The 26,829-nt window shown below is 53.9% G+C and overlaps 8 protein-coding genes across 8 annotated transcripts; 2 read left to right on the forward strand and 6 right to left on the reverse strand.

The window, feature by feature from the left end:
* Positions 1–396: 396 nt before the first annotated feature.
* On the reverse strand, positions 397–1,778 carry J4E92_004996 (uncharacterized protein; the record flags this gene model as incomplete). Its single annotated transcript, XM_051496380.1, has 2 exons — positions 397–836; positions 887–1,778. The coding sequence occupies 2 exons, from the start codon at positions 1,776–1,778 to the stop codon at positions 397–399; spliced, it is 1,332 nt and encodes a 443-aa protein (XP_051353100.1).
* A 2,499-nt stretch (positions 1,779–4,277) lies between these two features.
* J4E92_004997 (uncharacterized protein) lies at positions 4,278–7,299 on the reverse strand (the record flags this gene model as incomplete). Its single annotated transcript, XM_051496381.1, has 5 exons — positions 4,278–5,723; positions 5,770–6,332; positions 6,380–6,479; positions 6,532–6,948; positions 7,165–7,299. The coding sequence occupies 5 exons, from the start codon at positions 7,297–7,299 to the stop codon at positions 4,278–4,280; spliced, it is 2,661 nt and encodes an 886-aa protein (XP_051353101.1).
* Positions 7,300–8,396: 1,097 nt separating this feature from the next.
* J4E92_004998 (uncharacterized protein) lies at positions 8,397–9,157 on the reverse strand (the record flags this gene model as incomplete). The annotated part of the gene is made up of 2 exons (XM_051496382.1): positions 8,397–8,835; positions 8,889–9,157. The coding sequence occupies 2 exons, from the start codon at positions 9,155–9,157 to the stop codon at positions 8,397–8,399; spliced, it is 708 nt and encodes a 235-aa protein (XP_051353102.1).
* A 779-nt stretch (positions 9,158–9,936) lies between these two features.
* Positions 9,937–10,988, reverse strand: J4E92_004999 (uncharacterized protein; the record flags this gene model as incomplete). Its single annotated transcript, XM_051496383.1, has 3 exons — positions 9,937–10,299; positions 10,348–10,811; positions 10,862–10,988. 3 exons carry the CDS (start codon positions 10,986–10,988, stop codon positions 9,937–9,939), a joined length of 954 nt encoding a protein of 317 aa, XP_051353103.1.
* A 737-nt stretch (positions 10,989–11,725) lies between these two features.
* On the reverse strand, positions 11,726–13,293 carry J4E92_005000 (uncharacterized protein; the record flags this gene model as incomplete). Its single annotated transcript, XM_051496384.1, has 3 exons — positions 11,726–11,958; positions 12,005–13,054; positions 13,101–13,293. 3 exons carry the CDS (start codon positions 13,291–13,293, stop codon positions 11,726–11,728), a joined length of 1,476 nt encoding a protein of 491 aa, XP_051353104.1.
* Positions 13,294–13,678: 385 nt separating this feature from the next.
* Positions 13,679–14,731, forward strand: J4E92_005001 (uncharacterized protein; the record flags this gene model as incomplete). Its single annotated transcript, XM_051496385.1, has 1 exon — positions 13,679–14,731. One exon carries the CDS (start codon positions 13,679–13,681, stop codon positions 14,729–14,731), a length of 1,053 nt encoding a protein of 350 aa, XP_051353105.1.
* An 8,781-nt stretch (positions 14,732–23,512) lies between these two features.
* Positions 23,513–24,828, forward strand: J4E92_005002 (uncharacterized protein; the record flags this gene model as incomplete). The annotated part of the gene is made up of 2 exons (XM_051496386.1): positions 23,513–24,093; positions 24,144–24,828. 2 exons carry the CDS (start codon positions 23,513–23,515, stop codon positions 24,826–24,828), a joined length of 1,266 nt encoding a protein of 421 aa, XP_051353106.1.
* Positions 24,829–25,507: 679 nt separating this feature from the next.
* J4E92_005003 (uncharacterized protein) lies at positions 25,508–25,961 on the reverse strand (the record flags this gene model as incomplete). The annotated part of the gene is made up of 2 exons (XM_051496387.1): positions 25,508–25,730; positions 25,810–25,961. The coding sequence occupies 2 exons, from the start codon at positions 25,959–25,961 to the stop codon at positions 25,508–25,510; spliced, it is 375 nt and encodes a 124-aa protein (XP_051353107.1).
* Between the last annotated feature and the right edge of the window lie 868 nt (positions 25,962–26,829).

The following is a 26,829-nucleotide window of genomic DNA, read 5'->3' on the forward strand; positions in this document are numbered from 1 at the left end:
CCGCAAAACCCCGCGTGCACACGGAAAGATGAAGTGAAGAATGCAGTAAAGCAGTGAAATCGGTCGCCAAAGTGATGCGGGAACAATAGAAAAGCCTCTGCCGAGGTGGGTGCAGACATTAAAAGATATCGCATGTCTCTTGCGTGCTGCTCCTGGAACGCCGGCGCAAATGAATCGAAATGACCAAGAATCAAAGACTCGATGTTATACAAGCGGGAGTGTCGTCCGCGTAACGAATGTTGCGGGGGTATGTCGGAAGGGTATCTCGTCGTCTATCGGGCTCTACATGCTCGAGAGCTAGGTGCAGCGCACCCTGCTGACTCGGCTTACGTTGTAGGCATGGCGCGATGGAAAGATGCCGGGAGTGGTGAATGGAAGGTGGGGTGACGGATGCGTTCAGCGCGGGTGCTGGTTTCGAGGGTCTTGCTGGTTCTGTTGACCCTGTCCACCCTCGCCGCGCGCTCGTATCCATTGGGCGTTGCCGCTCATGCGGCCCTCCAATGCCTTCTGGGCATCGGGGTCTAGGCGGCGGGTTACTTGAGCGTTGATGATGTCTTCTGGCTTGAGTTTGCTGACAGCGTGTGCAATGGATGAGATGACGCTCTGGCGGAGCTCCTTGGCTTCGCGGATGTCTTCACCCTGCAGACGGAACTTGTCCTGCTTGGACATGTTGGCGCGTCGTGTTGCTCGGATCTCGTCCATGATGTGGAGGAGGACGGCCTCTGGTGCGCGGTTGCGCTCAGCAGCGTGCTTAGCGTCGCGGACGTACCGACGGGTGACGTCCATGGCACCATCGGCTGAGAAGGCGATGCAGTAGGAAAGCTTCTTGCCCCAGCCTGAGAATGATTAGCAGATGAAAGGTGTGGATGTGGAAGAAGCAACGTACCATCAGTGTATAACCGGGGCTTGTCCCATGCCTCTTCGCAGGCGTCTACGTGTACCCATCGCTTGCGGTGCACAGAGTAGACTTCGGTCCAGACGTGGTCCTCTGCGTTCCAGACCCAGCGTACTCTTGAGCCGACGGCGCGGCAGAGCATGCTGAAGCAATTGGCCCACTCGCCACATCGGCCTTTGCGTGTTTGCAGCAGGACGAATGCGTCGTTGTATCGTGGGAAGCGCTCGTAGTTTTTGCAGGCCTCGTGGGAGCATTGGTAAGCCTCTACCTGGTTGGCGCCACGGGCTTGCTCGTCGGGTAGTGGTGGAGTGATGCCAACGGCGACGGTTGGCGAGTAGCATCGCGAGCACGGCGGGTTGTTGACCCACGAGAAGAAGGATCGCTTGAACCATCGGAGTAGTGCGCGGACAACGCAGTCTTGGTAGCCCCAGGCGGCCTTCTTGCCGGCAGACATGCTCTCAGCTTCGGCCTGCAGTATTTGGCTCTCTTCCTCGGCCTCGTTGTAGATCTGCTCCAGTGGGATGACGCGAAGAGCCTCGTCGAGGAGTCCAGGGTTCTCCCATCGAACGGGCATGTTGGAGAGCGAGTGCAGCATGTTCTTGAAGCGGAGGGAGCGCGCATCGCGAGGCGCCTCAGGGACGAGGGGGATGTTCCTGATGGAAGCGTACGTCGGCGGGGCAGACTGCGACGGCGGCGGCTGTGGAGTGCCGAAGTCCCTCGGTGCGGGCGATGAGGAGCGCGATTGAGATGAGCGTGATGTGAGTTCGTTCATGCGCTTGGTGCTGAGGACCTGACGAAACTGCTCCGTCATGTCGGCCGCCAGCCGGTCCGTGTCGACGTGCTGGGGCTGGTGAGCGCGGTGGGCGCTGTTGTTGTATTCCATCGTGGGCGGGTGCGAGCTGCAGTCGCAGTGTCGTTGTGCGCGGTGATGGCGGGTCAGGAAGGTCGTGGGCGGGTGACGGGTGTCGTGGGTGTATAGCGTGGTCGAGCGGCTGCGGATTGGCAGTGCACAGCCCGATGATGCGGCGGCGCAGCAACGAGACAGCCACAGGCAGATATTCTGGGAATTCTGCGGTTCGTGGGCGCGAAGAGAGCTGGCAGTCTCTTTCTCTCGTGCAGGCGGCTCGACAGCGCTGGGTGACGGGTGTGGGCGTCGATAGGTGGTGGAGTCGTGGGTTGGACAGGTGCGGACGAGGGTAATTGATTGAGGGATGGGGCAAGACGACGACGACTCGCGCTTACCGCTTTGGGCCGTGTTGACGCGGCCCTGTCGCGGCTTCCTCATGTCTAGAACCACAACACCCACCACCCGCACGCAGGCCCTGCGACCACGCAACCACCGTCAGATCAGCGTAGCATTGCGCCCGCTGGCCTGTCCAGGGTATCCTCCGCCCTATCTAACGTTCCGTTGCGCATGCCGCGTATCTACAACCTCCATTTCTATCCTCCATTGCTTCTCACGTGCATCCACTTGTTCCACGCAGGGGCAGACGCTTCGCTAAGCGTGGCAGCGACGCACTACAGTTGCGCAATCTTTGGTGAACCACTTTACCCTCTAGAATCGCCGCTCTTGGCATCAGCGTCGCAATCACCACCCGTCGACTGCTTCTCCAGCTCCGACGCTCTGGTGGCTCGCGCCAAGCAGGCCCTGCCCGGTCTCGAAGCTACTCAAGCTTTGCTGGTTGTATTGCTCGTCGAGCTTCAACTGCACTACACCAGCTTGCGATGAAGCTGCTCACTGAATTTGCCCTCACGTCGCCATGACGCGCCCTGTCCACATTACGTTATCGCTCGCTGTGGGCTCCAGCGCTGCCTCAGGCCCGCCCGTGACAAGACCTGCGTTGGCGCGACACGTCTCCCATATACAATGGGTACGCATTCATCTCGCAAGCTTTCTCAACTGCACGCGAACGCGACGACTCCATCTTCAATCTCCCCTGTCCCTCGTTGCTTCCTCTTGGGGTTACCTTTGCGGCGCGCCCTAGTGGACTGGTGGGGACGTTGATCTTCGCTAGCCACGCGTCCGTCTACACGACGACTCCACCCGAACACTGACCACGACCGTTGGACTTCAATTTCTGCACCAATTCGCGGAGAATTGCCAGCAGCGCCTCGACCATCTCTACTAGCATCGTGAACTTTTCCATCCTTTTTCAAAATCCCCGTGTCCTGGTCACATGGTTCGCCTTCTACAGCCCCCTGTGAGGCGCATGCGCGGCACGGGGCTTCTCGGTGGCGTATCTTTCGGGATCGACTGCAAGTCATAACCCGATTACGACGTGTGCGACAGAGCATTGCCTGCCTCATCATTGGATTCCGTACGTGCATAGGATCTTCCAGAACTAACTGTTCCACATCTTCGCAATCCTACTCATGCGCAGGGCTGAGCAGTTGCACTCTGCAGTCATACAGCGTTCGTGTTGGCTCGTGCACACGCAAGAGAAGCCTACCAGAACATCTCGTACTCATTTACACTGGCATGCAACTGTAGTACAGGTACTCAAGTCTACGCCGCTGGGTTCGGGGGAACCTGAGGCACCATTTAGTCATCCTGGACACCCACAATATCTGTATGTACTGTGGAATGCTGATAACAACTCGACCCACAGCTGCTTTTTCGTTCCATGGCTTTCTAGCCACCTGTCACCGCTTCTTCCTCATCTACTCCGAGCTTATCCGTTGATCCAACTTACGGAAGTTTCTTCATCCTCACCTCCACATCACGACATCTCTGCCTCTACCACGGCCTATCGTGAGTAAGGAAAACGTCACAGCAACGAATGATCCACAATCTCCCTCGAGGATCTTCCGCTGGCATGCTCATCAACGTCAAACTGTCGATGAATGATGAGTCACTGGGTTGCGACGGTTGAAGAACAGCCGCAGCACGACCGGGGAAGGTGACGTGGACCGTGGTTTAGATACACACCCCACGTAGCACCGAGTACGTACCACGGAGATTGGTAAGGGCACGTGTACCGTGAGCATACGCCCTGCATGCGACGGTCGTGCGGAAGCCCGTACTGTACGCGTACGCGGTCAGGCGTCAATGGTGAGTTGAGACCGGTCACTACGTACGAGTCTACTCGTGGATTGCCACACGTTGCATGCGGAGCCGCATCACGTCTATCATCTCAGGACGAGCCATGAACTCAACAAAAGAGCGCAGGCATTCAGGAAAGAGCGTAAATCGGCATGAGACATGGCTCCTTGTCGCTGATCACGGACAGTGCAACGGGTGGGACCGAGTTTCAGCGTTGGATTACGCAAGCATGAAGCAACCTTCATTTAGCCAAGAGGTATCTCAATCGTAACGCATCCCAATCCAGTGGTGCCCTTCCATATCCATACCCAAGCGCCTTGAACACCAGCTATACTATCATCACAATCCCGCCTTGACAACCAACACACTAGCTCCCAGTCTGCCCTCCCAGACCTTCTCAGCAAGCACACCCAGTGTTGCTGCTGCACTCGAGCTACTCCTTATCTCGTCTGCTGTGTTCTCCCTCTCCAGCATACTGTTCCTCGCTACGTTTCTACCCAGCACGATGAGATCACCAGCGTTCCTCGGCGACTGTCCGACCTCAATGCTCGCGCGGGCGATGACATCCTGAACAGGCGCAGTGGAAGCCATAGTCTCGAAGACGACACGGCTTGCTAGATCGACAGGCAGTGAGGCGCGGAGCGAAGCGAAGAAGGCTGCATCCTGCTCGCGAGATGTAGTCGTTGTTGTGACGACTTCTCCGGCCTTTCCTAGAACCGTTGATGAGACGGGCGACGCTTGGCCGATAACAGACTCCGGAACATCAAAGTACACGACGGTAACAGTGACTTGAGGGTTCTCAGCTAGTTGGAGGACCAAACGCAGTGCAGTCCGGTCGTCGTTGCCACCAAAGAACGGGAAAAAGACGTGGTGGCTTCGATCCGCGATGGGTGCTGTGACCGCCTTGTCCCTGGCGCTAGACAAACTAACACTGCTGTATGTCCTGGTAAGCTTCAGCCGCTGCTTCTGCTCTTTGTTCTTGCTGCCGCCAAAGTTCTTGTTGATCAGGACTGCTACGGGTATACTGGCTTGTTCGAGTGTATCGTGCACAAACGTGTTGTACGTTGAAGCGGCGAGCTTGTTCTTCGTTCCCTTGTCTTCGATAATGGCTTGCTCCGACATACCGCCTGTCTCGCTCCAAGGCAGGACTAGGAAGTTGGAGTCAGATGCACGGGTAGCGAGGGTCTCGGCGAAAGACGATTCCGGCACGACGAGCACTTCGCCGCTGACAGCAAGGTTGTGGAGACGGCCGAACGTGCGGAACGTGTTGACGACTGGGTCGTAGGCTGTGTAGGATTCTAGCTCCGAGACCTGCATGACAGAGGAGCCACGGTCGGTGAGGTTTAGTAGTCGGAGACCGTAGGCTTCGACTGGTCGTGATGGTGCAGTCTCGACGAGTGACGTCTCGCCTGTCTCTTTGCTTGTGCTGATGTCTTTGGATGGATGAGTCTTGGGCGCCGGCTTGTCCGCGTTTCCACCAAAGAGCGAGGTGAAGGCCAACAGGTTGGGCATGCTGTCCAGACGGAGGTAGATGGTCATCCGTTGGATCTTCTCAGCAGCCATTTTCTCGTAATTGATACCATCGGCACCTTCGTCTGAGCCGTCGAGAGGCTTGCCAGTGTCCCAGTCAATCTCGCCGCGACGCCATGCCTCAACCTTCTTCTGATACCAGGGAGGGTAGAAGTACATTGTCAATGGAGACGATGCAAAGGTCGTAACGAGGGCCATGACGACGAAGATGGTGAAGGTTCGGGTGCTGAGAATCTTGGCATTCAGTCCGATGTTCTGTGACAATTAGTGCTGGCCTGAAGCGGTGAGTAGGATTACTTACCAAGACGATAAGCTCCACCAATCCCTTGCAACTCATCAAAGAGCCCACAGCGAAGCATTCTCGCCACAGCATCTTGCTTCCGCGAGCTGCAAGGGTTGCGCTCAGGAACTTGGAGAAGAACGCGACAGCGCAGACGCCGATGACGTACGCCCACACAATACCAGAGTCCAGGAGACCGATGTTGGTGTTCAGTCCCGAGAGAGTGAAGTAGAGCGGGAGGAAGAGCGCCCCAATCAGATCCTCAATCTTCTCAGCGACTTTGATAGCAAAACCACCCTCGTGGGGACAGATGAGTCCCGCCATGAACGCTCCGAAAATGGGATGAACGCCGATGATACCAGTGAAGAAGGCAGAGCCCAGGGCGATGAGCAGGGTCAGACTGATGATGCCTTGACTGGGACCATCTTGGAGTGCGCGAGATCGGCGTAGAACGTAAACGAAGACTGGCCGGACGGCGTACACGAGGAACAGCATGTATCCAGCACAAGTGAGGAGAACCCACAGTGCTGAGAGACCTGAGCCGGCGTTGACTAGGGCTACGCAGAGAGCGAGAAGGATCCATCCTACAGAACATTAGTCGCAATACTAGCGGAGAAGCTGTGCGACTTACCAACAACGTCATTCCCAACACCCGCTGAAAGGACAATAACACCAACCGGCGTCATGAGCAGTTTCAATTCCGTCAAGATACGACAAAGCACCGGAAAAGCCTAGACGTCCAATTAGCACAAGAACGAACCCCCTCGAATCCGCAGAACTCACAGTGATAGCCATAGCCACACCGATAAACAGCATAAAAATCGCAAAATCAATCTGCACCGTTCCCGGCTCATCCTTGAACTCATTGTACAACCCCACCGCAATCGCACAACCCAGTCCAAACGGCACCGCCATACTGGCCAACCCTACATTCAGCGCAGGCCGCCAATTGCTCAGTAGGAACCGCAGATCGACTTCCAATCCGATGATGAAGAGGAATAAGGTCAGACCGAGGTTGGCGACTAGATTCAGGTTGGTCATGGACTCGGTTGGGAAGATGGAGGTTTGGAAGCCGGGAATGCGGCCCATGACGGAGGGGCCTAGGATGATGCCGCCGATGATTTCGGATATCACGCGTGGTTGCCGAATCTTGGAGAGGGGCCAGTTGAGGGCGCGGCAGAAGATGATGATTATGCCTGCCTGTTGGGGCGGTGGTTAGTATACTCTTCTTTAGTAGTCGGGTGAAGCATGGCGAGAAAGACGTAAAGTTGAGCTCCAGTCTTGAAAGTGGACAACCAGCGGAATGGTACTCATGTTGCGCAGACATTGGAAAATGGCGGTAGTACTAGACTGGCGAAGCGTCTCACCAAGCTAGACGCTCCGACCCCGATGCTTGAGGTAGTAAAGACGACGTACCTGAACGATGAACAAAATAATCGGATGATTCTTGTCAAAATGCACAGGATTGACACCCTCCAGAATGCCCGCTTGCGGCGGAGCCTTGATAGGCTCCGTGGGCGCCGCGCTCGCAGATGCCATAACAGAAGACATGTCGAACGAGCTCGAACCGGTAGGTCTAGTATGGTCGTAGTAGCAAAGCTGAGAGACAAACACAGAACAGACTCCCCCACAAAAGGCTCACTACCCCGGAGTACTTAAAACGTGTAAAAAGAAACAGCGAATACCCCAGGCTAACATATACCGTCGATAATATTCCAGAGAACGGCCCCAGCCCAAAGCCCCGAAGCTTCTAGGTCGCAAGCGGCATGGAGCGTCAGCCCAGGGTCTAGGCGTGTCTTCGCACGGCGTCTTGGACCTTTGAACTTTCTGTCCGCTGCGGCGCGGGCTGCGGAAGCTAAGCTGCAAGTTCCTTGAAATGCCACTTGTGGAGTGAATAACGTGCGGCTGTGATTTGCGTTACTTTGCCCATGTGATGGTGAAAGTGCGTCCTCGTGCTGGACATCGCGAGCTACCCATGCTGCATCGACATTGGCATGCCGACTTGGAAGTGCGCGCATGCCTCTTCACCGCCCACGTCCGTGTGTCTACATTGGTGGTGAGGGCAGGGTGGCAGGGTTTGTGGCGTTGGCTTGGGGTTCGCCAAGCGGCGTTGTCGTCAGCCTATCTGCTACAATGCGCGATCAGGCGATACCGTCGCGATCGAGCAGGGTGCATTGCAGGTTGCGATGTGATATTTCCCAGGCAAAGATGTTGCGCCAAGGGGTGCAGCCGGTCCTTTGGTGGAGTGGAAAGTGTTCAGATGACATGTGGTGAGGGAATTTAGGAGATGGGGGAGTTTCCCCGCTGTTCTGGGGTTGGTTCGTGGCACCTACCTGGCGGCGGAGCGGGCGGAAGTCACAGGGGACTTGTGTCACGATGACTTTATCGTGGTTTCCTGGCGCATGGGCAGGAAGGTTCGACGATGTTGTAGAGGCATGTTGTTGATGTGGAGAGACATCTGGTGTTCGTCGAAGTTCCTAGATTTTATCACATTGACACCATGCAGACGCTTCCACAACTTCCAGAGCCTTCACTCTCACGTCGAACGATACTTCCTCATACAGTAACCTTGAGTTCAATATCTACAAGTCCTAGCTCCACTATATACAAGTCCCAAACCCGGAGCATCTCCATCACCCTTGGCACATCTAACACCCAATCCTCTTCCCACTAACAACAACATCATCATACCAAATCGTATTCGTATCGCCCCCATAACTCTCCCACCCAAAGTACGCGCCCGTAATCTTCGGCTTGACTGAACTCCTCGTCCACTGCCCCGCATTCGCATTAGTCGCGCCGTTGCCCACCGTCAGCCCCGGAATCGTCGCATTGTTCAGCCACGTCTCTACACTGCCATCGGTGCCGAGATGGTACTCGAAGCACGTCCAGGCGTTTGTGGGTAGTGCCTTTGAGGAGGCAATGCCTTGTGGGCTGAGGTCGGGGAGAGTGGCGTCGTCGGTTTCGCGGTTGTACATTAGGATTTTGGATTGGCCGCCTATGCGGAGGTGTTTCTTCGCGCCTTGGGCGGAGTCGGGCATGGTGATGAAGGTTACGTGGGAGTCGGTTAGGGGCTTGGATGCTTTGCTGTAGGTATGTTAGCTTAAATTTCTTCTCTTATCAGTCAAGGGAAGGCCTACAGGTACGTCCGCACGTAAACATCTCCAGCAGGAATCTTAGTCGTGCCGACGAAAATGTGGCCGCAGAAACCTCCTGCGCCATCAACACGGATGCTGTTCTTGCCTGTGTGCGCGGTCGTGCTGTCTAGGGTGACCTTTCCGCCTTGCGAACAGTCTGGGGCGTAGGTTGGCCATGCGGTTTGGTCCCAGCCGTTCTCGAAGCCTTCGGTGACTTGCGAGAGGGCTGGTGCCGCGAGGGCTAGAGCGAAGAGTGCTGTTTGGCCGAACATGGTTGCTGTTGGCTTGATCGAGTATGTGGTGCTGGGTTCCAAGACGACGGCCAAGTGCTACTCCTTTATACTCTTCATTTCACAGCCCAAGCTTTTCCCTCCGTAGCTCAAGAGGTATAGTGCCATGCTTGTTCCGTGCTTGTTTCCAAAATATATGAGTTCGCGATTTAGTGGACGCCAGAGTGGTTAAAGTGTCGGTAGATCGTGCGCCTTACCCCAGGTCAATGTTCGGCTTTTGTGCCATTTAGATTGCTCCGAAATTTAGCGTGGTACATGTTTATATTACAACGTCACCTGAGAGAAGGTTTCGCCGCCATTTCTCACAAAGATTGATTGTGGTATGCGAATTCATATTGCGTCGGACCGGTGCGTGGGGCGGTGAAGTTGAGGACCGTGACAATGCAAACAACATTGCGCATCGCGCCGAAAGGACATGTTTGACTCTTTCATTCGATAGCTCGTAAGCTAGCCTCTAAAACAGTTGTATATAAGTAATCCGCAATGATGCAATTCGGCCAGCGCTACAGAAACAGCTTCAAGACGCTGAGAATAGAGGACGCCAGAGGCGCCTACAAAAGAGACCAATTTTCCTAACCAATGGAAGAGATGACAGGAGAGATGGGGTATGTATATCCACCGTGGGGGTATTACATATTGTACGGACCAGCCTTTGCGAAAAGACTAATAAAGAAGAGACGGTGGATGTGATGGTGGAATGCGAGACGCGGCTGTATAGCGATCTCTTAATGCTGGAGGAATAGACTCGGCTGATATGTTGATTACGCAACGGTGTTGGCAGCGGCCTTGTTGACTTGTGTGACAACCACAGCAATGACAACAACGACGATGATGATGAGCAGGAGGACGAGCAGGCACCACCACTTCTTGCGGTTGCGGCTGCGGGCCTTGACAATGGCACCGTCGATCTCCACGTTGGCGGCCTTGACGTTGTCGTGGATCTCCTCGCCCTTTTGCTCGATGTTGGCGACAAGCGGCTCTTGCTCCTGGACGATCTGGTCGAGGTCCTGGAATAGCTGGGCAAGCTCGACCATTTGACGTTCTATGTTCTGAATGGCCTCGTGGCGCTCCTTGACGTTGCGGAGGGTGGATGAGGCTTGGCCGCGGCGGTCTGAGTTAAGGAGCTGGAAGGTGTTAGTTTAACCATGTGACAGACCAATTGAGCTACTTACAGCCTGCTGGAAGATGGGCGCATCGGGGTCCGACACTGCATCGCGGACTTCCTGTTCGGTAGCGTCCGGACGCACAATGCGGTATTGGCGCTCGGCAGCTGCTTGTGAATCCCTTCGGAAATCCGACTCGAGTTGTTGGTACTTGTTGATGGTCGCCTTGAGTCTTCGGTCGACCTTGCCGACTTGTGGAGCGTTCCTTGGGTGACCTGAGTCGGGCTTCGACTTGATAGCCTTGACGCGGCCGACGAGGCCACGGTAGCCTGTCATGATCTGCGAGCTGAGGTTGTTGATCTCGCCCGAGGGCATGTCTGGGCGCGCCAATGACTGCTTGAAGACACGGTCGAGGTTGCTGAGCTGGGCATCGAGGTCGTCGAGGGCGCGGTCGACTTCGCGGCATTCGTCGAGGATGGCATTGGGGTTCGCGCTGGCGCCGCCGCCGGGGTAGTTTTGCATCTCTACATCGCCTGCACTGTGTTAGAGATAGCCGTTGGGGTGTGGCGCATTGAAGACGTACCATAGCCGCCCTGGTTGTAGTTGTTGTAGCCAGCCGGGCTGGCGTCGCGTGCGTCGTAGGGGTTACCGCCATACGATCCTATCTGGCCGTAGCCCTTGTTTCCGTACTGTTCGTCCGCAGCAGCCATGGTCAGCGTGTGTAAATGTGTAGTGTAGTGGAGTGGATGGTGTTGTAGGAGGGCACAGTCAAGCGGGTACGCTGACAGAGAGGGAACTTACGCTCATTCTGAAACAGGCCCTGTGTGGTCTGAGTGGACGTGAAGACTCCTGAGACAGCCGACTGCAAACGCGGGAAGCGGCACTAGAGTAGCGGTGGGCTCGTGACTAGGCGAAGGGTGAATTGAGGTCAAACGCGCTTGAGCTCGAATCAATGTTGTCAATGCTGTGCAAAGGCTGGCGACAGAAGATAAATGTGTTTCAGCTCTGCGATGTTTCCTGGGGCTGAGTGGCAGAGTGGACCGCACATGCAGGAGGCGCTGGGCTAGCTCCATGGGGCTGGTAAGCAGCGGCGCGTCGTTGACCCGCAGCGGCGAAGAACCTCACTCTAATTTTGGCACACGCACATGCTTCGGCGTCTAGAAGGCACCTGGGCACTCTTTGGGCTGCAAACCTGCATTCGCTTGCACTACTTTCGCATTTACTCTTGACTTTCGCCTCGTCTCGTAAAGAGTCTCCGAGCCGGCCACCAAGCGCTGACGCAGCTTCACGGTCATCGCAGGAAGGTCTGCGCTAGACTCAGCCTTGCAGACCGCATCTCAGCTTATGAACGCCTCCACTTCTTGGTTGGACTCCACGTCTCTGCAGCTTGGGAGCTCAAGTCTAGCCAACATATACGCCCCACCGGATGAGATGCACACCGCACATACTAAGTGGCTGGCGCGCCTGCAGTCCCCCAGCGCGTCTTCTCATCGCCCCCAGCCCACGACTTCTCCTGGTAGCCTAGTCGCTGCTTGACTTCATCTACTGTCGCCTTGTCTCCTGTGTTCTTGCCAATGTTGTCGCTAATCTTAACGGCGTAACGCCCCGCAGCGGAGGCGATCTTGATCACAATGTTGAGGGGCACAGACTTGTTGCCTGTTGTTTGCTCGACGAAATCATCTGTCATGGTCAGCCATGTCTTGCACCATGTCCACTGCGCACTTACTTGTCAGGAATGTTCCAACACCGAAAGTGGGCTGGAACCCTGCTGCTTCCGCTGCAGCCTTGTATTTGAAGCACAGCTCAAGGTTCAAAGAGTCGGAGAATACGATGGTCTTTTTGTCCTTGATGCCTTCCTGGTCGTAGAAGTCGCGCATCATCTTGATGAACTCCAACGGGTCTCCAGAGTCCTGTCGCACGCCTGCGAACACCTCGGCATACGTCTGTCGTGATCCTAGATTCCCATCATATGGTGCTTGGATCGGCGGGTTGGTTGACGCCATTGTCTCCACGGCATCGTTGTTGGTGGTTTGGCCAGCTGACGCCAGCGTTGTGCCACCGCCTGGGATAGCCGTGGTAACGCGAGGAATCTGCTTCTTGAAGGCTCTCAGGAAGGTCGGTGTGCCGAAGGTATCCGTGAGTGCGATGCTCAAGACGCCTGCGCCAAACGTCGCTGTCCAGTATTCCAGGGCAATCTCGTTTGCGCTCTCGTAGTTATTGGTAATGGCAGCCACACCCATGAACCACTCGTGCGCGACGGTGCCCACAGGAACGAGGCCGTGCTTCATGGCGAAATGGACATTACTCGTCCCTGAGAGTTTGCCTTTCCACCCTGCCTTCTCGCCCTCGTCAGCTGCCCGGCGCAAGCCCTGCAGCACTAGATCCTGAGTGTGGTAGTCGCGACGTCTCCGCGAGCCAAACTCGGAGAAGATGCATCCTCCTTCCAGCAGACTGCGCCCCTTCTGATATGCCTTTTCGACTTGGCCCTCGTGGCTCCAGTCTGTCTCGACGAACTTGAAGTATGCCTCGCTGACCAGCGCCAGTAACGGAATCTCATACAGGATGGTATCTAGCCAGAGACCCTCGGTGTGGATGTGGAAGTCGCCGCTGTCGCTATCTGATCCGGTGTCATTCGCGGGTTGGAAAGATAGCTTGAGCTGTTTGGAGGGCTTGAGGCGGAACGTGGAGAGGAAGTGGAGGTACTGCGCGTTTAGGTAGGGGCAGGTGTTCTTAAGGAAGGTGATTTCGGCGTCGGACACGGTTATGTTCTCGAGTTCTGGAGGGTTAGCCATTGTAGAAATAGCAGGGAGGGAAATACATACTATCTACTTGCGCTTGTAACCACTTGAAGGCTGCGCGATTCAGCTTCTTGTCGGGCGTGCGATTCGTGAAGCCGTAGGTGACTGAGACATCTGGGAAGAACTTGAGTATGCAACATTGCATAGTCAGCTTGTAGAGATCCGTGTCTAAGAGGGAGATGATGCCCTCAGGCAGGTTTGCTGGTTCCGCGGCCATGGTTGTGTGTGGGTGTGTTGCGCGATTGTGTGATTCAGCCTCAGGGTTGCACTTGCGATCGCGATAGATGGAGGGGTGGTGGGGCAGGCGCGAGGTTATAAGGGCGCGTAGAGTGGGTCGCGCGTAGCCGTGGTAGAGAATGAGACCTCGTGTGATTGTAAATTGGTGGAACAATTCTCAATGCTAAACATGTGCATTCACCAGACAGATTATGTTCCGAGCAGTGACGGCATGCGGCGCGTGAAGTCATCGAAGGCTAGCGCCGATTGCCGTCAGCCCTACCAGTCAAGAAACCCTGGAGGCGCATGAAGCCTGGACTCGTTCCGCTCTTCACACGCCCCAGGGTCCAGCAACCGTCGCTCCTTACCTCGTCCAGACCCAAGAGATGCTCGTTGCCGTCTCGATTCTGGCACTCTCGCTGTCCTTCCTCGTCTACCAGCGCCCGCCATCCACATGGCTCGCCTTCATTACTCGCTTTACCCGCTCTGGCGCGTCGTCGATACCTGAAAAGTCGCAGCATGGCGAGACAGACCACCGCACCCCCGCGGCGGAGCAGCGCATAGAGCAGACTTCAACAAAGCATGAAGACACCAGAGTGTCTGCAAAGAGCCCATCCCCCGAATCCACACCAAAAGCTGTACCGGCCTCCGAAAAGGATGCGCCTGCAGTACCTACCTTCACGCTCAACGAGCACGAGAGCTCCGACGAAGATGAAGAAGACAACCTCCCACCGCCCTCCTTCCCAGCCATGAACTCCGCCCAGCGAGCCTCGAAGCCGCCCTCGCTATCCGCCATGCCCCCTCCGTCCACCATGCCTCCACCCAGCAAGCCCTCGCTCATGGCCCCGCCACCAAAACCCACAACCTCTCTCATGCCGCCACCCCGAGTCGCAGCTTCAAACCTGCGCGCCCTCCCCAACACCTCCACCCAGTCAATGCGCGTACCCACCACCGGGCCCCTTCCGAACCGCGGCCCGCTACCCAATCGCGGCCCACCGACCTCAAACGGCAGCCTGGGGCTTCCACCCACCACAGGCGCCACACTCAAGACACCAAACGCGCGAGGCAAGGTACTCCTGTCGCCCGGCCACTCGCCACTCGACTGGGCCTATCTGCAAAAGTCAGGCAAGAACCTATCGGGTGTGGACTCGATGATACGCGTTACACCCGCTATGCTCAAGGAGAAGAACGGGCGCAAGGGGAAGCCCGCGTGGTCGAGCTATCAGGGCAAGGTGTATAACATCTCGCCCTATCTGCCGTTTCACCCTGGTGGAGAGGGCGAGCTGAAGAGGGCGGCGGGCAAAGACGGGACGAAGCTGTTTATGGAAGTGCATCCGTGGGTGAATTGGGAGAATATGCTCGGCGAGTGTATGGTGGGTATTATGGTTAGTGAAGAGCAGGCGCCGAGTGACGCGGGCGGATTAGAGGATATGGATTGAGGTATGATACCCTGTAGACCAATGCATTAGACGGCGTTTGAATCGAAGTTGTTACTACAGCATACAGTACACGATCACACGATAGCAAGAAGTTGAGGGCGCTGCGAGACGGATACATGCCGAGATGTGTTTGCTGGTGTCAACACGGAGAACATGCCAGCTGTATACATGGAGTTTGGGAGGCAGCGTTCACAGGTGTAATAAGCTTTGAGTATCTCCAGGATATATTGTAAGATATCGAATTGTAAGGAGTACCGACCATGTAGGTCTGATTTGACCCTCCACCCACGACTACCACAGGGAAACGAACAGCGCAACGCATGTTCATACATGGCCAACGCTGTCAGAACTCCCAAGACGCCAGCCCTGTCTCACTGAGATACCAAGTCCTCGACATGCTGCGCGCCATCGATCTCTCGAAGCTGAGAAAACACAGCATCAGCCGTGCTACCTTTCTCCGGGGACCTGGCCTCATAATCCCGAAGTAAAGCAACGATGTGATCAACCATCGACACCCTCTTCTTGAGGCCCTCCGCGTCATCCATGTCGACCAAAGCAGCCACAGCATTAGCTATGCCACCATTGTCTTGACGCTCCCATCGCCCGTACTTCTTCAATAAGAAGCCAAAGCGTCGGCCTGGGCCGCCTTCGTCCGGACAGTTACCCTAGTTCCGAGCAAAGCAACAAACTGTGACCTTCATATCCAGCTCTTCCCCACTGTGCCTCTTATTTAAGAGGTTACAGCGTCAGCCTGCGCCATCCGCCCGCTCAAGCAAAGAAGACACCGAGCCTGCCCGGGCCATCTTCCTTGAGGGCATCCGCACCAGCCTCGATCTCCGGTGAGACAGCCACAGAATACTGTGGTACCTCAACCTCAAGGCTCCCCAACCCACCCGAACGCTGAAGCAAAAGAGGACACAGATTCTGTGTAGCCCTCTACTTGAGACCGTCCATGCCATCCTCGATCTTCGGTGAGACAGCCACAGAATCTGTGGGGCCTCGACATCGAGGAACTGCTCCCTAGCGCCATTGTCCCATCTCTTGATAGTGTCGTTAGACTGACTTGCTTCGCCATTCACTCCAGAAGTGCTTGTGTTTGGCTGGAGTGGACCGACATCAGTAGTGTCTCGCCGGTGCAGTTGCCGGCATGGTCAACACCATGGCGCTGACCGACCTGGTCGAGTTTCTTTTGATGGTTTCGTCGGTCTTGCGTTGCATGGCGGCTATGAGCGTGGCATCCTAAGACAGATGTTAGTTTGTGTGTGACTGAGGGTTCTGGATACATACCTTTTTCCTTGCCGCTTCGAGCCTTTTTGTTAGGCTTTCAAGGAGTTCAGCCAGGCCATTTTGACCATTTTGGCCGATTTTGTGGTGGGTGGGTGTGGTGGAAGGTGGCAGTGTTGTGAGCGGAGGAAAATTTTCAGTAAGTGAGTGCGCAGTTGAGGAAGGAGCGATGAAAGAGCGTGCGTCATCGCACGTGGACCAGGCCGAACACGATAGTGGCTATGATCAGTGAGTCTATCAATACTATCTAGGATAGCTATATATCTTCACTGCATCACATGGTCTGCTTTCCGGGTGTGTCTCAAGGCGTGGTTAGCAGCTTCCGCAACTGCATCCATACTAACACATCACCGCGAAGCTCGTGTTCCGAATCACCTGGGAGGTACTCGCTACGCTGAAAATTTGCAAATGAATCTGTTGAGAGCATTGTATTCCTCGGAGTACACTATGTCATGAGTTACACTTCTAGGAATGACGAGCTTGCACTGCGCGATCCTGGACAAGTCTCAATATCGAACAGCGGCCCTAAAAGAGGAGTGGGAGATCTCTCTGATTCAGTTCGTGCAAATACAAATCAACCCTTCCAAGGTTGTCTTCCAACCGCGTGACGATAACAGGAAGCAGTACTGCGCAACATGCCACCATATACGCGCTGACGCCAAACGCTCCTTGAACGTCATACTGAAACCGCGACCAAAGAACACCAAAAAGCAGACTTGTGACGAGGAACACCACGAGGACAATCAGCGCAAGCGTATCACGGTCCAAGCCCTCATCGTAGTAAATACCCCATCCCTCAGCAGGCTGCCCGACCTGACCTCGCAGCTCACCACACGTACGCTTCGGGAGTTGGTCTAGAATCCAGGTGTCTTTCTCGTGGACGTCTGTGGGACATGTGAATAAACTTGCAAGATAGACTGGTGGTATTGGTGGGTATGTGGCTGGCGGGCCGGGGATACAGCGATACTCTGCTCCTGGTGAAGACTGAAGCAATTGATGCTGCGTAAGACGATGGTCCTGATGGGCTATCGCCGTACTCCCATTCGAAATTCACACCTTTATCATCAGTGATTCCCCCGTTCAACCAGGTGTCAGTGGCGCCGTGATTATGAATTGATGTGGTTGATGGGTCATCCAATCCTGCAGCATTTGTCATATCCGCATTTGTCGCGATGTCTCCCGATGCATCTACTTTTGTACAACTCTCAAACGCAGACATCGCCTCCTCAACCGTTTTAACCTGAAAATATGGATTGCTTGGTGTCGGGAATCCCAGAGGCGGCCCACCAAGCGGGTGCGGTTGTTTGATAAGTTCAGGGATCGACTCAGGAATTGCTCAATCATGTCCAATCTGTTCTTCCGCCGGTTGCGCATAGCAACTGCACTCACGCAGTACTCGACAGGATCACATCGCTCTCATTTGCCTGTGCAACTGCAAGCAAGTGCTTGCCATCAACGTAGTATTGTCTAAGATTCGCGATGTAAACCAAGAGCTAAGGTATCACTGACAAAGAAAGGAAACATCGTTATACAATATGCCATCCATACGCCACTCCCATGAACAAGTCTCATCCTATTGACGTCATATACAAGCAAGTGCTTCCATTCGGGTCACAAGGGTAAGGATCCAGACAATCGTTGAAGCTCGACTTGCTACAATTGTAGCCGGGACAACCCGATACATGCGGTGCGCAACAGAAAGTCGTTGTTAGTGTAGTGGTCTCTTCAGTATCTTTTCTGGTGTGACAGAGATACGGGCTCGTGCCGCAGTCGGAATCTTTTTCACACTTCGCCTTAGGGGCCAAGAATGTGGGCGCTGGCGTGGTGTCGGCGCCGGGGGGTTGGGATTTAGGTTGAGTCTGGGATGTTTGTGTGGGTGTGGACGCCGTTGCGGACGGACTTAGACTGGCGGGAATAGTGTCGAGGGCATCGCTACTTTTGGATGTAATAGTAAGCATCGTCGTGCCTGGGGTGGTGTTTGATGGTGATGACGGGCCGTCTGGAGGCGGTTGAGAGCTCGGTGATGACTGAACATGTTAAATCATTATAACTACCGTATCTGGATCTGATACACTTACGTCTGAGCCCTTTGCATGATTCTCATTGTTTGCTCTGACCTGTGTAGGTAAAACGCTACCCAGAATGGCGCAGATCGCAACAACCGCAACAACGATCATTGCAATAGCCACGGGATGTCTGAGATGATGCCTGCCGTAGTGGAAGCTCCTCTTTTGCTGAGTTATTTCGCTATGACTTTTCGAGCTTACGCTGGCATTTTGGCGTGATGATCTACTGAGATTCCGTTGGGTTGATGCTGAATTTCGACTGTCTTCCTGTGAACCTGTTCTCGTATTCCGCTCGTGAACATGGACCGTTACTCTTTGATTGGACTGAGGTGCTGTGTTCCCCATAGAAGTCAAGCCATCGTCATTGTTGTTGCGAAGATCAAACTGCGCATTATTCGCCATGATAGGGCTGCACCATCGGAGAAGTTAGGCGAGAGATGGGAGTACGTGAACGAGCGAAAGTGCATATACGGGGTGCGAGTATACCCAAAGTTTCAAGGTTAAACGACGCCCTGGAGCACATGGGCAGAGCCTCTTGCCCCCGGTACACTGTCAGGGGCCGTTTCTCCCTTGAAGGACGCTCCGTAAATAACATAACTTCTGCCCCCAGTGCATAGACACCCTATCGGTAGAATGGAACAATCGAAGACGGAGCACATATCCCTTGCCTAAGCTCTAGCCTTACATCCCTACCTAGGTAGAGAGTATGAATCACCTTGGAGGCCGCCCCGAAGTCGGCCTCGACCCTAACTGGGTTCAAGACAGGTAGGGCTCCGGGGTTTGCCTTCTTTGGATGCCTACTAATCTTCATTGACCGGAACTCAGCAAATCGCTACTCTTAAACAGTTGGAAGGCCTGGTCGGAGGCGAATAAGTCAAGGAAGTAAACGACTCATAGGCATGCATCTCTTCGACGTCGACACTTCTTTCACCAAGGAGCTCTCTTTCGTATGATTGGGGTATGCACCCATAGATGATTGCTCATACATCCCGGCCATTGAGATCACTGTAAGGCTGTGTTGCAAGGTGCACTCGTAGCTTGGCACCGCAAGGCTGAGTATTGGTTCCAGGGCCAAAAGATCATTCGTGACACCTCTTGCTCCATCAGATCCCTAATCTGCAGGTCCGCCAATCTTTGGCGGGACAATCGAAACTCGTTGGGGCGATGTTCCGTTCCGAGGAGGAAATGTGTTTGGCTGTCAGCTTGAGCTGTGTAACCATGTGAAGTTGGTGGCGCTACTCCTCATCGAGATACCCAGATTGCGTACGAGTGATCTTCTTCAAAGAATCAAATCTGCATAGTGCACTTGGGCTGTTATGCATGCGATCGCGTTGTTGCCAGAATAGAACAGATGAATCTCGGCGTTCTTCTGTCAGCATGCTTTCACCGGTCCGTGGCTACGAATCTAGCCTTGTACACCCGAATATGGCTTCATTTAGTGGCTACGGCATGACAAACCGACACTATTCTGAAACCTCACAAGTGGTCGCACCTGTGCTCTTTCACCGGAAGAATATATGGTGACCGCATCCTGCACCTCTTGGAACAAAATGCACACTCTTGCAACAGCCTTCCTTTTAGCCGTTTGGACTTGTGCGACGTATCCGCCTTTGGGGCAGATATGGTCATGGAGATTGTTGGGTGCGCGGCAAGTGTAAGCCAGCTGCTAGTCTATATAGCCTTGTCATCCGGCCGCCTGGAGAAACTATGCGCTGAATTGAAAGACGGCTATGCAACTTACCGCGAAGAAGAGTCGAATATCAGTCTTTTACTGAGGATAATCCAGCGTCTCTCGCGCCAGACTATTGCGAACGAAGAATCTATCCTTCCTGTACTGATAGCAATCTCTGGACTCGCGTGCCAGGCGTTACACCTTCTGCGGCCCAACAAAGTCCTTGGTATCAACTGGACCCCAATCACGGCCCACGAGAAGATCAAGTCAGCATTCCAGTCACTGGACAAAAAGAGATCGTTGCTTCATCTATACATTTCTCAGACACACCACGACGCCCTCGTAGATCTTCGAGAGACAATCGAGATCTCCAGTATGTCTTCTCCAAGTACTCCCGTACAAGAGACCGCGAGTGGTTATGGGAAGCAAAATTCACGAAGTGCGAATACCGCAGACGGTGAAAAGAAATCGTCTCCACCAGACGCATCGGGAGAGGAACAGATAAAGGGGTTCAAGGTAATTCACTCTTCGCCTCTTTGAAGTAGAGGCTTGCTGAAAACGATGCAGTTTGAGATGACGAACTCTACGAACCATGGTTTGCACTCGATGTTCAATCGCCAGACCGGGCTTCCTGACGCACGCGTCAAGTTCGATAATTTTACTCAGAGTGCAGGTGGCATGAGTATCATGGGAAATGAGACTCAACCCACCGATGCTACCTTTGTCGAGTACGCTCGTATCCACGGTCCAATCCAAACAACCGCCAAAACTGTCCCTCCGACAGCTTACACCAACACGCCAGCCCCAAGACCTGCGACCACCGATTTCGGTCAGATAGCACGCGTTCGGCCCAGCATCGATGACGAGTCACCACGCAGTTCGTCCGATGTCTCAAACTCTGGGACTGCTTCGCAATACCATCCAGGTCAACCGATGGGTTTACCGGACAGCCAGGCGCATTCCACGTACTACGATCATGGTGATAGACATGTGAACGACAGCGGATATATGAGCGCAGGGCAACAACAAATGCCATGGCTAGCACAAGAGCAACCTACTGAGCGAACCGAGGAAAGGTCACCCAGACCCACCGCAGAATCTGGAGAAAGGGTACAAAAGAAGGGTCGGGAGCTTCGGAAAGTGAGATCAAAAAGGAAGTGAAGCTCACAGGCTGAGCGAAGCCACAGCGAGTCGAAACAACAGAGTGGGAGATAAAGAGACAATGGCATGGCGCAGGCTGTTGCATGTGTTTCCTTCCGCGGATATTGGTGTATCTGTTACCACGTTGGCTTCGGAGTCCAGATCTCTTATCCAGCGTACGTGCGGCTCCATTGGGCAAATTTATCGCAACTCGACGACCGTATTTGATTCACGATCGCCAGTGGTCGCGTTTCTATGGGTACCTTTCGTTTCGTTCCTTTGCAGCCCACATTGCCATGCCACATTTTACTTTATATTAGTTACGGTCGTAGAGTGTGCGGCTCCATCGCGAAGTGGAGGTTCCGTGTCGCTTCGTTTAACAAATCTCTTCATAGTTAGCAACTACACTACTGGTTTGCGCGGAAAATACTTTACTTTTTCTCCGAAGTCAGTACCCCTTTCCAACGCCTTGCGCCTTCTACATCCACTCAAGCGAGCTTAGTGCAGAACCGTGACGCGTATCTAGACGCATCTAAACTATAGCGGAAACCTTCTAGAAGGAAGATAATCGATGTCAGATCTGCAAAACCCAGGTGCGTGCGCAGAGATTCGGATGCGCCGGATGCGTATGTCAGCGACACGAAGCTGTTGTCCATGCAAGGAAGAAACCGAACAGGTGTGAATAGTTCTTCTCCTACGCTGTAGCCCACAGCGGCGAAGAATGAGCATCTTAGAACAGCAAGAAGCATTCTTGACTTCTAGCTCTCTACTTGCGTATACGTTGCCCTGTGCTAAACATCGTGGTAGGCACACTTCGAATTTTTCCGTGCTCTAGACGCTGACGGCCTCTCTCACATGCGCGCTTGCCTCCCAAAACCAGTTCGGACTGGCCCAGCAGGGCGGTAGCTTCTGTCGCGGTCGGTAGAAAGTCGTGGGAAGCGGGCCGAAGGCGAAAAAGGACGCAGATGCCGAAAGTTTGACGTGCAGCGAGCCATCGTATTGTCATACAAGGCTGAAGCTCCTCGAGCAACTTTCCACGAACGGAAGGTCAGAAGCGATATTACGCATGATCGGGCGTAGGCACTTGGCTGGCTGAGAAGGATCGCGACTGTGCTCGGCCAAGTCATTTTTCCCGGGGTAAAAGAAAGGCTAACGGGCCGTGCGCGCATACTCATCAAAAGAAGGCCCTCCTCAAAGCATGAAGAGAAGAGCTCATTGGAGTAGCTGTTGTTGATTAATCAAGATCTTGTATCTTGTGTTCCGAGTCGTGTGTCGCATGGCTCGAATGCGTTTCGATGCCTGTGCACACCAGGGCTTCCATACCTCTTTTTCTAGAAAGATACCACGTCCATCTCCCGTGGATGCGTCGAAGGGTACCACATTTGTCGTCAACCTGCGCACGCCATGGTTTTGGTGTGCAGCCGTGCGCAGAACCCGCCGGCAGTCCGGCTGCTTTGGGGATAGGCGGGCCAGGCGGGCCATTGACACTACGCTCGGATAGCCCGATGTTTGAAGCTTGCGTGAGATTGAACGTACAGTGTTCAGAGCGTATCATGTTAGTGAGATTCAGTGCGTCGCTTCGTGACGGAGGTTTTGCACCCAGAGGGAACCTGGTTAGGAGAACCTGGTGTTGATGATCTTGTCCTGGGGGATAATCCGGAGCTAGCGCCGATCAGATTGTAGTGACCTTCATCACGACCGCAGTCGCGCCGCGACATGAGACCTGGACTCGATGAGCACACGATGTCGTTGAGAAGAACACGGCTCATTGCGTGCGAGTGTGTAATCATCCGGTGTTTCCACAAGCTCCCGCTGCCTATCCACCAACCACGATCTGAGGTTTGACCTTCACATTAACCGAAGGAAGAGCTCCTCGTGGCCCAGCCGAAGCCACTGACCCTCTTCAGTGGTGCCGAGACTTTTCGACACTCGAAATACAGTAATGCCGGCCGTGCCGCAGGTCGGTCTTTGGGTCGGTGGTATGCATGATTGCACGCCTGTCAGATGACGCTCTGTTCCCCTCATCCCAGGTGGGAGGTTCAGCTGTTGTTGACTTTCGGGTGAGTTGCTTCACAGACCACCACCGTGTTGCGCAGGAACCACGAAGCAAAAGACGACATAACGGCGGGCGCAAGATTGAAGCCACTGCCTTCTAGAGCATCCCCACGCGCCGGGAATATCTCCTGCTACGTTTCGCATATAACCCGCTGCAACGCTTGTGGGCTAGCAAGCACCTTCCCACGCTGCGGCTAGGACCATGTGGATGCCACGAGCGACGCTAGCGTTGATGGGTGGGGACCGGGGTCATCGCGTCTCTTCTCCCCAGCTTATAGTGGATCTGTAGATTACGATACTCCTTGTCGTGGGTTCATGGCATCTCTCAGCAAGCTGGGGCCCTAAAGCCGACTGTACATCATCGCCGCTTGCCCCCAGGGTAGTGTCTCTCTGTGCCTGCGCTGGTGCTCGGTCAAACGCCATATTTTTACTTTACTTCGCCTACGATATATTTTTGACTTTAGGTTCGACATGTTAGTTTTGGACAGCCGGAGGCCTCTTTCTTTTTAGGTGTACCCTATATACCCTTCGAAACGTTGCAGGATCAATCGTTCGTCAATCGCAATGACCATTCGGGAACCCCTGGACGTCGAATCGGCCTCGTTCGTACTACCGGCGCATATTCATCCGTGGTTACGCTCAGTTGTCGCTTTGGGATTCATCAGCTTCTTCGCATCAGTAGCACTGCTTTTTTTACTCACCTATAAACTGGTATCCTGGCAACTACGGTCCAAACGAAGCAACCAATTCGTCATCCTGATATTCAACCTCCTCTGGGCGGACATCCAACAGGCGCTTGCCTTCTTACTCAACGTTGAATGGCTACGCCTGGGATCCGTCGAAGTCACCAATCCAATATGTTTTGCGCAGGGCTGGCTGGTCTCCACAGGTGACCTGGGAAGTGGAGTTTGGTGCTTTGTTATCGGATTGCACACTTTCGCCTCCGTCATCTTGGACTTCCGCCTGAAGCCACGGAGTTTCTACATCTGCATCTTTCTCCTATGGGCCTTCATTTTGGGGGTATCTTCAATTGGCCTTGGTATGCATGGGCAAAGCATCTACGTACGATCCGGAGTATGGTGTTGGATCCACCACGACCTAGAAGACTTGCGGTTATGGACCCACTACATTTGGATTTTTGCGTTGTAAGTTTCTGAATCCCAGAGATATGCTACCACTCTAACACTTGTTGCAGTGAATTCGGAAACGTCCTGATATACGCCATTATCTATGCGATGCTGTCGATCCGAATCCGCTCTGGCTACTACACGACTGAAGAAGCCAAGCGCGTACGTTCCATCGCAAACCTCATGGTCGTATACCCGCTCGTCTATGTCGTATGCACTATCCCCCTAGCCTCCGCCCGAATGGCGTCCATGTCCGGCAACCCACCCTCGCTTGCTCGCCTTTGCTTATCAGGAGCGATGATCACATCAAACGGTTGGCTAGATGTACTTCTATATGCATGCACACGACGCATCATGATATTCTCCGATGAGCCACCCTCTGACGACGACGTCATGGACACCTTCGCTGCGTTCTGGATTGAGAAGCCCAAGCGCTTTGGAGGCGAATGCACAATCGAAGCGACGAACGCACATACAAGGAGAGGACGATCGAAGAGTAGGATAACACTACCGTCAGGAAGTGAAAGCTCAGACGATCTTTGTGGGTTCGGTACAAAGGATATCAAGCTGGTCACTACAACCAAGGTCATAAGCGAGCCGGCACAGCCAGAAGACTTTGAAGAGATGGACGCCGAGGCACGTATCACACGACCTCGTACACCGACAGGAAGATGGAGCGAGGAAACTACGGACACCGACAGAAGTCGTAACCTGAGTTTGAAGGAGCAAGCAATACCTCACATTGCACCTTGAGGCTGCCTTCTTGGATACAGAACAACAAACTATCATTACGACATGCATCGGCGGTCTACATGTATACAAGAAGAATGGCAAAGACTAGGGACTTGCACCTCTTATGGTCGTCCCAGAGTCAGCACAAGAGGCCCACTGGAGTCATTCTGCGCGAACGCAGAACGATGTCCATGTATCGTTGCCGAGGAAATACAGTAGACAAGTGACCACCACTACTAGGAGTACCGTCGCTATACCAGCGCGGCACGTGCATGGGGAAAGGGCTCTGCCCAAACATATAGACAATAGAGACGAACATTATGACCACCTATCGCTCAAACGATGCACTGTCACCACTGCTATATGTTCTCATATACCGTGAAACCTATTCCCCACAAAGAAACCCCATATCATATCCACAACCTAAAGACTAGTCCCCGTCCCATTCGCCAACGCAGCAGTCAACCTCTTCCCATAATCCAGCGTATACGCCGAATCCACAAACTCATCGAAATACCTAACCTTCGTACCATCTTCCGTAAACGTCAAGATAAGCGCGTACTCATTCCCATACGGCCCAATCGCAGTCGTCGCCGTACTACGCGCGTGTATGATGCAGGTATGTGCCTCGGGGTCGTGCGTTTCTTGTAGGACTCTAGCCTGTAGTTATGTTGGTCAGTTGTCTGGCTGCGTTGGTGTGTTATTGGGATATGAGGATGGTGTGTACCGTGAAGTTCTTGTACAAAGGCTCGATTCGTTTGAAGAATACGCGGTACTCGTCGTTGGTCATGGCTGTGCGGTTCAAGCTGGCGGGTAGGATGTTTTGCTTGCAGTCTGGAGTTCGGTAGCCGAGGATACGCTCGATGTCCCAGGCGTTGTAGGCGGCGATGACTTCTTTGGCTACGACCTTTTGTGCTGCGAGACTGTGTGTGGTTGTTAAACGGATGTATCAAGGCAGTGGAGATGCTAGGAAAGACTGGTGTAGTTGGTACTGGTACTTACTTGGCCTGGGGAATGACTTCGGCGTTGACGAGACATTTGTTCAAGTTCAGACCAATCCAGATGTCGCTGGTAGCCAGTGTCTCGGGGCTAGGGAAGGATGAGGCAGCAGCAAGTGTGAAGATAGTTAAGGTGAAAAAGGTTGAGGGTTTCATGATGGCTGTATGGCTCGACTATGAGTTCGGTGTCGCGGCGTGTTGAACACTTTCGTGAGTAGAAGCATATTACGTGTGTTAATGGGAGACTTTATATACTCTTGAGTGATCACTACTGACGCATGCCGCTAGAGTACCTCGAACGCCAACGCTAGGCTTGAGAACATTGGCTTCGTATCATAGGGTTGGAATAGCCGGCTCGCTGAGTCCATCTCTCCTTTCTGCAGCCTCGACATGAAATCAATAATATGGCCTAAGAAGGATACCATATCCCACCCACTACCTTGCCAGATCCACACGGTCTTCTACAGCTGGAAGCTCGTGAGCTAGAGAAGGATCACCCATGGAGAAGCTCGGGTGGACGTCATCGCTAGGCGGTGCATCGGCTGGTCGCTTACTATCGCCACGGTAGAGACGGAACACTTCCAGTTACGGATTGTGGCTTAACGCTGTATCGGGCTCAATGTGGAACTTGATATCCAGTGTTGCATGAGGCTTGGTGGGCGAGCTTGCATACAGCTGAGGTCGAAGACTAAGGTAAGCGAAGCGAATGAAACATGTCGGAGTAGCAGCCGGGACAAAACATCGGGACTGGTGGTGCATCCATTTTGTAGACCTAAGGTCTGGGTATTTCGGGGGCCTAAATGGCTCTACTTCTAGAGCTACTGGCGCCTGCTTGTTCTTCTTTGTCTCCTCCTCACGTGGATATGTATATCCCTCGTCATAGTGCCACCTTGACCAAATAGAATCGGCACCAGACTAACACCTCAGTCGCAAGCCAAGCTGTGAAATCGTAATGAGAGACTCGCTAAATGTAGAAACTACACAAGCGATGTCAGTCAAATCCGAGAATCGCTAGTGCCTTAGG

This window comes from Alternaria infectoria, assembly GCF_024043175.1.
Source record: "Alternaria infectoria strain BMP 0036 chromosome Unknown scaffold_7, whole genome shotgun sequence".
NCBI lineage: Eukaryota > Fungi > Ascomycota > Dothideomycetes > Pleosporales > Pleosporaceae > Alternaria > Alternaria infectoria.